Below are 9373 nucleotides of genomic sequence, written 5' to 3'. Positions count from 1 at the left end.
AGCGATGAGGGAGGGGTAACGTAAATCCAGAGTGAGCTGAGATCCAGAGGTTCCTGGTGGTTTGCGGTGGCAAGAAGGGCAGGCAGGTGAGGCACAGAGTAATTTCCAAGATGGGAGTAAGGTATTATGAGTCCAAGAGAGAAGCTTAAGCTTGAGATTCAAGTCAAAGTGAGTCCAGGAACTGTGGCACAAGAAAACAAGGTTAGCAGGGTTGATCAGAAAGAGAGCTTGAAACACTGGTGCCAGCTACCAACGTGAGTTGATGACAAACTGGTGGTGAATGAATGTCAGTGTGAGGCTTAAGTCACTCTGACTTAATTGCCTTTAATCAGCTCCAGGTGTGTGGAACTTTGGAGGAGAATGTGGCCCTGCCCAGGGGCGGATACCAGGTAGACTCAGGAGCCTGACAAAAAATTCCAGCCACACACCCTGACTAATATCTAATTATCATGAAGGTCCTCCAAAGTAGCTGTGATCTGACATTCAGTGACATATGACCATTGGGATTCATGTGGTGTCTAGCACCAGGATATTGATAGCAGATCTATCCTATTCTATTTGCTGAAGTGTGGTGCTTTTCTGAGGAATGTTCCAGCTTAAGACCTTGGGCTCTTTTTGTGTTTCTCAAGGTTTTCCTGGACAGGTAAGGTTTATGAATGAATTAAAATGCATTTTTTGATCCAGTTTAAAACTAAGCAGTTATACTTCCATGTTATGCAATCACGACATCCAAAATGAATGAGGTCAGATGGGAAAAATAGGAGGACGGACATTAGTATGATGCACAGGAGAAAAAAGGGGCTCGGTCACAAAGCTGTTTGTGCTCAACAGCCTCACTTGTCTTTCTCTAACAATGGAAGAAACTGAACTCTGCTTTCCACAACTCCTCAACTCATCCTGTGTGCGGCAAAAGCGCCCACAAATTGAGGCTGTGTGTATTTACACCCTGCTATCATCTATCTCTCTGCTTACTGCAGTACTGAACCTACTTGTCATCATCTCCATCGCCCACTTCAAGTACTGACCTATTTAAATTAGTGACTTTTTTTTGTGATAAAAAAATCATTTTTGCTTGTAAAGTTTCTTTTTATATGATGCTTTTGTCTTTTCCTCATAGTTTTAATGTTTTAACTGTTATACTAGAGATGCTATTACCAATGTAATGCTTTATTTTAATCCAGGCAGCTGCACACCCCAACCAACCTCCTCCTCCTCTCTCTGGCCGTCTCAGATTTCTTTGTGGGCCTCATCATGGCTTGTCAGATTAGTCTCCTAGATGGCTGCTGGTTTCTTGGTGACCACATGTGTGCTCTGTATAGCAGTTTAGATTACATTGCTACTTCTGCTTCAGTAGGAACTATGGTACTCATATCAGCTGACCGCTATGTAGCCATTTGTGACCCTCTGCATTATCCCCCCAAAATTACTATAAAAAGAGTCTCAGTCTGTATTTGTACTTGCTGGGCTTGTTCAATTCTGTATAACAGTCTTATCATGAAGGATAATTTCAAGCAGCCAGGGAGGTATAATTCTTGTTCTGGTGATTGTGTACATTGACTACTTTGTGGGAATTGTTGACTTTGTTTTGACCTTTGTCGGCCCTGTGACTGTCATCATAGTTCTGTATCTAAGAATATTTGTGGTGGCTGTGTCTCAGGCTTGGGCAATGCACTCTCATATCACTGCTCTCAGACTCCACGGGTCAGAGACGGTGCATGCTAAGAAATCTGAGCTGAAAGCTGCCAGGACTCTCGGTGTACTTCTTATTGCCTTTTTAACATGTCTTTTCCCATTTTACTGTTCCTCAATGGTAGGCCAGAATAGTTTCTTTAATATTAGATCTGTACCTTTTGAGCTCTTGCTGTTCTATTTTAACTCTTGTCTGAACCCGTTAATCTACACTTTTTGCTACCCCTGGTTTCTGAAATCTATTAAGCTCATTGTGACATTTAAGATATTTAGGCATTGCTCCAGTAAGGCCAGTATACTATAGGGAAAAGTGATGTTATCACTGACACGGTGAAAAAAGATAAATTATGATTAATTTACACTAAGTACAATTCCAGACTTCTGATAAAATTGATTTGTTTCCATTGTTTCCATTATTAATGTACTAGTCCTCTGGTCCACAATGACAAAATTCTGTGTTTTGTCCACAATTTAAATGATTGTAAATGCATCAAAATAAATTAGAATGCACAAACAATTTCCGAGAGTTTTACATGGTACTCTAATTTATATCTGCAGCCTACAGATGAGACAAAAAATGTTGGTCTTAGTAAATAAATACATATATGTAGAGTCATTCTTATTCTACCTATTGACCTCAATATCAGACTCCATAACATAAGAACATTAAAATTCAAACATTCCCTGGAGCTCAACAGCATCCTTCCATTTCTAACTGTGTTTCCTCAGGGAATTTAAGTCACTTTGTAGTATTTTAAGGTTAAAATGTGTCTTCTACATCGGTCTGTGCTCACTATCAATTTTACACACATATGAACTTGAGTGACAGCTTTTTCTTAATCCACAAGGTTAAATATGTTGTTGGTCCAGGCATATAAACTTCACCTCTATGGGAAGGCTTTCCACAAGGTTTAGGAGTGTGTATATGGGAGTTTTTGACTATTACTACACATCAAACCTTGTCTTTATGAGACTTACCTTTTGTATTGATGCCCAGTCATGTTGGTGAGACACAGCAACAATCCAAATGACTGTGGCTAATATGATGATGGCTATGGATAATAAACAGATACTGACCACTTACTAGACATGCAACTGAAAGCATCCTCTAAAATGTGTTAACATCTTTTTTAGCTCTGTTGCCTCAAGGACTGTTTTTTAATCTTTATAATCTCATACCACAAAAATCAGTCTGGATTTATTGAGCTTCTGTAATGTAATTTTTAGCTTTCAAAGCTATTTATGTGATACTGTTAATATCTTATCTTGTAAAGACATGATTATACCCCGTAAGCTTGTTAAAGTGTACCCTAATAATAAGCCGTGGGTGATCAAAAACGTCAAATCCTGTTTACGGAAAAAGAGACAGGCTTTTAAAGAAGGGGCTGTTACTGACTTTCAGACAGCCACCAAAGACCTGAAAGTCGAGATCTTGAAAGCAAAATAGAGCTACAAAAACCTTCTTGAAAGCAAATTTGCTGCAAAAATTGGGGGTCTGCCTGGACTTGTATGAAAACCATAGCAGGGTTTCAAATTCCCCAGAGCAGCAGTCAGATCATTTTAGATGGTTTTAATTCAGACAGAGATTTTGCAAACACTTTGAATATGTTTTATGCTCATTTTAGTTCCTCTGATTTTAGCAAGGATATTTTGGAACTGAAAAAGAAACTGAGAGATACTCAGCACTTTGTCATTGAACTCTTGTCCAAAAGGCCTTTCATATATTTAATGTGAACAAAAGCCAGGGTCCTGATTACATGTGGCCACCTAATTAAATCTTATGCTAAAGAACTCAGCCCTATATTTCAGGTTATTTTTTTTATAAATCCTTGCAAACACAACATGTGCCCTCTCTTTGGAAAGAAGCAGTTGTGGTTCCTGTCCCTAAATCTAGTCGTCCAAAAGTTCTAAGTGACTTCAGGCCTGTTGCCCTCACCTCAGTTGTGATGAAAGTCTTTAAAAAATCATCAGAAGTTTGATTATAGAAGAAATTGAACATCAGCTGGATCCAATGCAATTTGCATATAGGCGCCTTTGACTCTACTAAATTTGATTTTTAAACATGTAGAGCAGGGGTAGGCAACCTTTCTGATGATGAGTGCCAACTAAAATTTCCTCAGAAGTCAGTTTGATTGCATTAGCAACAAATTTAATAACACTCTATATGAACAGTTAGACACTATATAGAACCATTTTATAGAATTATATTTATTCGCAGATGTTGGCAGCTATCAGCGAAGAGTTATCGGCTATTTTGAAACAAAAAAAAGACACTTTTTATCCATAACAAGAACTCCATAAAAGCAAATGAACTGTACAACAGAAAATGCAAATGCAAATGCAAAACACGGGAGGGCATGGAGCTGCTGCCAGAGAGCAGCAGGTGTTAGCACGGCCCCTCCCGAGAACCCTCAATGTCTACAAGGTTTTAAAATTGAGAGGTGGGCACCGGCGCCAGAGGTGGGGTTGAACACACAGACCGTCCACTGGACGCAGTTAACGTGCCCACCCTCAAGGCCCTATATGTATGTGTTATGAGAGGGTGAGTAATGCGCATGTCTAAGTTGTGGAATAAAATTCAGGCACAGGTGGCCAGAAGGGGACGGGGGGGGATGTCTCCCCTGCACCCTGGTGACACACCCGCACCTCAAGGCGCTACTTGTATGGGTGGGTGTGTTGGAGCGGGAAGAGGGAGGCAGCTGGGGATGGGGAGTGTTGGGAAGGAAGTATTATTTTTTGTTATTTTTATTATTTCCATTTATTATTTTATTTTTATTAATTCTATTTTTATTATTTTGTTATTACTGTTATTACTGTCATTACTGTTGCATCATAATCATATAGCAAGCCTTTGCATTGACACATTTATTGAAGTATTGATACTGCATTCATAGGTTTAAATATATTAGCCTTTAGTACAGGTCTAGTAAGAATCACTTTAAATTGCTGAGCTGCAGGGACAGGAAATATACTCTGTGCCAAAATGAGACAGGAAACACTTCTGCAAGGCTTGCAGAAGTGAAACTGAAAGCAGTCTGAGTTGGTTTGTCATTTTATTATGCATTTATATCTCTGATTAAGCTTTGATTAAGTTTTAAGTAGTGGTATTAGATTTACGTTTGTTTTATACATTTTACATAGAAGTTAAGATCATCACAACACAGGATGGCCTTAGCCTGGTTGCCTAAGTTGAGGTCAACTAAGGTGCAGAGAGCATATGCAAACTCTGTGCACGCACAGACAGACATACACACACATACACACACACACTGTTAGGGTGTAGGTGAAAGTTGACTGATGAAGAAGTAGATGCACGATGCGAGAGCTGAGCTGGCTTACGGGAAACCACCGGGGAGAAGATGGAAGCCAGTGTCCTTTTAATTGTGTCACAAGTTGTCAAATAGAACATTTGTGGTTTTGAAACTGATGTATGTGATGACTGTGAGGAGTTTTCCTGTAATGCAACTCAGATTGGAATAAATGACACTCAGACAGGTTTTACAAATTAACGTGCACACGGGTGAGAGTTCAAGGAGACTCACACACCCCTGGAGCAGTGGTCAGCCTTTATTTATACTCAAGCATGTTTGCGTCTCAGAAACATGCAGGAAGAGATAACATACAACTGTGCAGGCTTCCTGCAGAGCTTGCACAGCGTGCAGGCTTCCTGCTGAGCTTGCACAACGTAACTTCCTGTTGAGCTTGCACAACGTAACTTCTCTAGTAAAAAAGAGCAAACACATCTAGAAAACCTCAAATGAAATGTACTTCTAAACATAAACATAATAAAAATCTTTCAACATTCCCTCCTGTTGTTTGATCTTTTCTCCTATATATATACATAGCAACTCACTAACACTGTATCAGTCTATGGCCACTTGTAAAACATTTTTAGCCAGGACATCATTAATTAGTGGGTTTTGTGAATATGTTATATCCAAATGTCTATCTCATTATCATCTTCTGCATTCTGTGGTAGGGTGATGTAAGCATTAATTGAAGCAGTTACCATTTTTGACACCATGTTCTTCAAACAAGGTATGACGCATGAAGTGGAAATACACAATAACAATAGTAGAACACCAACTAAAACAAGTCCTTTAATCAGCAGGGACTTCCAAGAGCAGCTTAACAACCACGCGAGCCAGTCTTCCTGTGTTTGTGACATAGTCTTGTTGTTGTGCATCCCTGAGTTGTCTAAGTGTGTTCAGAGCATCAGTCATGTTGGATGAGTGCACATTATCTGGAATGTATGTGCAGCATGTGTTGTTAAAGAGGACACATAGTCCTCCTTTCTCGGCGAGAATCATGTCTAATGCTACTCTGTGTTGCATTACTGCAATGCGCAGAGCGTCAATTTCTTGATTCTGTTTGTCGTTGATTTTACATGAAGCATTCAGAAAAAGTCCAAAACGGTAGTCCAACGTCTCGACACGCAGGGCATGTTTCCCAACTCCGACCCATGGGAACAGGGCATGTACCACTTTCTGTCCAGTGGTCCAGAGCTTGAAATCCTGGGGACATCTGATCCCCAGATCGGGTCGTGTGGTTGTACTGCAGAGAGCGTCTCGTCGTTGTCGTCGGGCATCGTGGTGTTTCCCACAGTTATTTTGAAGGTGTGATCTGATATGAAGATGGGAGCGCAAACTCCGGTTCATCCTGGGGGTAGTATAAAATAAGCACGTTGTCCACATAGCCAGGCCATTCCTTGCACCCAGTAAGTGCCGTTAGAGCGGTTGGCTGTGTTCACAGGGGCACCTTCTCCGTTTCCAGCGGTCTGATTACAATTAGTGGTGTTTCCAAGCGGTCTGTTACCGTTGTCTTGCCGGTAGCACATGGAGTGGTTCTTCCCTGGGGTTTGGTCCAAGAACACTGGGAAGTGAATGGATGTGTTCCGGTTCGTCACGTTGAAGTTGATCCAGAAAAGTTGATCACACGTTCTATTGTCTAATCCAGCGTTTTCAGTGGTGATCAACTCATATTGTGGTGGTCCCGTAAACATACTAAACAGGTTAAGCGAGTGGATGGTAGAGCTTGTCTCATTAATGATGATTTTCTTATGTTGATAGCCAATGCCCGCGAAACTGGCAGCGCACTTGGCTTGTGTTTTATTCATGTAGTCTCCATAAAAGGTGGGATGTGTCGAGGTGCATGGCATGTGGGAGCAGACGTAACATGCAGTGTTGTTAGGCTCTCCTTAGTTCTGTCATGTACGTGGCGATACCATGCGTTATTCATCCATGGGTGAATGTGGTCTTGTGTCATGTCACGAAGGTGTGAGTTTTCATGTGTCCATCTTGTCTGCAGGTGGTGTTGTTCATCTTCTTTCTTTCGGGTGAGTGTCAATAAACTCACCAGGAGTGCAACACTAGCCACTAGGAGGACGAGCGTCTTCATGATGACCAGACACACCTGTGACCTCTGATGAGTAGACTACCGACGAGAAGTAGAGGGCGGGGTGTACCCGATCAGCCCTCCCTTCACCAATAGATCACCAGGAGTTAGGGGTGTCGGCGTCTAAACGTCTAGGTTGTCACTCACTTTTTTGCAGTGGCTTTGATGAATCCAGGACGGTCTTTCTGCTATTTTGCAGGCAGTTGGCATGGTGAGTAGCACTTGATAAGGACCTTCCCACCTTGGTGAGCTCCAATTTTTCCTTTGGAGTACTTTGATCAGGATCCAATCACCTGGTTTCAACCTGCAAGACACTGGAGAAATATCACTCGGCAGTTGGTTGTTTAGTACAATCTCTTTATTTTCAAGCAATTTAGTCATCCATTCAGCTAGTGTAGTTTCTCTTATTGACTTATCTATGGGCTCACTTGTGATTGGTAGTGGAAATGGTCTACCGTGAATGATTTCAAAAGGTGTGAGTTTCTGAGAACTTTGTGTCAGTCTCATCCACATTTTTACCAGGCCTATACACTCAGGCCATGGTCTCCTGTTTCTTCCATGCATTTTCTCAGTCTCTGTTTTATCGTGCCGTTAGTTCTTTCCACTAGTCCGGCACTTTGAGGGTGGTAAGCACAGTGATGTTTGATACTGAATCCTAGTGCTTCAGAGACCTTGCTGATTACTTCATTAACAAAATGTGTCCCATTGTCTGATCTTATCAGAGTGGGGATGCCATATGTTGGAATGAAATGGTTGCACAAACATTTTGCTACTGCTTTTTTACTGGATAAATTTCTGGCCATTTTGAAAATACGTCTATAATCACTAGAGCGTATTTTGAGCCTTAACATTCATTTAGTTCAATAAAATCCATGTGGATTGTATGAAAAGGATGAGGTGGTGTGGGAAAGTTACCTCTTTTTGGTCTGGGGTTTCCCTGTGCATTATGTTTTTGGCAAATCATGCATGTTCTGACAAATTCCTTTGCTGAATTTTCGAAATTTTGAGTAAAGAAATGTTTAGAAAGTATATCCACCATCCCTCCGGTTGACACATGAGTGAAACCGTGTGTCACTAATGCTGCTGTTTTGTGTAGGGATTTTGGTAGTATTGGTTTACCATTACAAGTCATCAAATCATTTTCCAGCTGTGCACAACATTTTAACCATTTCTTCTGTTCTGCAGTTGGTGCGGCTTTTTGTTCGTTTTTAAGCACATCAAGTGGTATTTGCATTGAGGATTCAGACATTAATGTGTCTATTGTTTGTTGTGCTGCTGCTTTTAAGGCTTGATCTGCGGTTATTGCCTTTAGTGACCTCTGAGTTGTCCTTCTGGTGTGCAGCACATTTACATAATGCTAACTGTTTTGGCAATGTTATCACTTCCAACAGTGCCTTTAAAGGATTTCCATGTTGCACTGGATTGCTAGTAGAAGTAATGATACCTCTATTCTGCCAAATTTTTGCAAAATGATGTACTGCTGCAAAAACATACTGGCTGTCAGTGTGTATGTTTATGTCTTGTCCTTCATGCAGTTGACACGCACGTATAACAGCTGTAAGTTCTGCACTTTGTGCAGAGTGTGAGGAAGTTAATGCTTTTGCTTCTAAAACTGTGTCTGCTGTGGTTACTGCATAACCTACACAGTTTCGTCCGAAGCTATTTTTAAACGCTGAACCATCTACAAAGATGTTAACAAAACCAGCTTGTGGTGTGCTGTAAATGTCAGCGCGTGGTTTTGTTTCCTCATCTAGCTTCTTTATACAGCAGTGTGCGTCACCATCTTGCAAAGTAGGGAGAAGTGTGCTGGGGTTTAACTGTCCACACCTCTCAATTCTGATGTGTGACTGTGAAAGCAAAATGCCTACATAGGAAAGTCGTCTGGCATGTGTCAAACTTCTAAGTTGGGAAAAACTTTGCATTGCTTACAGTTCATAGCTCACAGCTCTAAAACTAGGCATCAACAAATCATATGCCTAATCATTATGTGTCACTGTGATCCACAAGTATGATCACAAATTTGTTTTTCAAACTTACAAAACAAACAAACAAAAACAAAACAAATTGCCTATGGCACCAAGGCTTTGCATTCATATTAATTGAGTGTAAGCTGCTTTCTTCATTGCAAGTGTTTGTTACAATAAGGTTTAATTCATGCATCTTATCACTAAGTTCTAAATTCAAACTATCTCACTTCTGACTCTTTCCAAAAATAATTTCACATATAACAATTTGTGTATGTGTTGTCTATTCATTAATATAGTTGTCAATTATTTCTGTCATTATTTTT

At 40.6% G+C, this 9373-nt stretch overlaps 1 protein-coding gene across 1 annotated transcript; it reads left to right on the top strand.

Moving 5' to 3' along the window:
* The first annotated feature begins 853 nt into the window (after positions 1-853).
* LOC120433534 (trace amine-associated receptor 9-like) lies at positions 854-1993 on the top strand. The gene is made up of 3 exons (XM_039599820.1): positions 854-1017; positions 1182-1443; positions 1856-1993. The coding sequence occupies exons 1-3, from the start codon at positions 854-856 to the stop codon at positions 1991-1993; spliced, it is 564 nt and encodes a 187-aa protein (XP_039455754.1).
* The last annotated feature ends 7380 nt before the right edge of the window (positions 1994-9373 follow it).

The sequence above is a fragment of the Oreochromis aureus genome, linkage group 16 (assembly GCF_013358895.1).
Source record: "Oreochromis aureus strain Israel breed Guangdong linkage group 16, ZZ_aureus, whole genome shotgun sequence".
NCBI classification, from domain to species: Eukaryota; Metazoa; Chordata; class Actinopteri; order Cichliformes; family Cichlidae; genus Oreochromis; species Oreochromis aureus.
Note: the sequence above shows the minus strand (reverse complement) of the source record. Positions and strands in the feature narration are given on the sequence as shown.

Coding starts and splice junctions, on each gene's coding strand:
- LOC120433534 (XM_039599820.1), top strand. CDS start 854: ATGGAAGAAACTGAACTCTGCTTTCCACAACTCCTCAACTCATCCTGT. Junction 1,018..1,181: donor ATCTCCATCGCCCACTTCAA/GTACTGACCTAT, acceptor ATTTTAATCCAG/GCAGCTGCACACCCCAACCA. Junction 1,444..1,855: donor TTACTATAAAAAGAGTCTCA/GTCTGTATTTGT, acceptor GTACCTTTTGAG/CTCTTGCTGTTCTATTTTAA.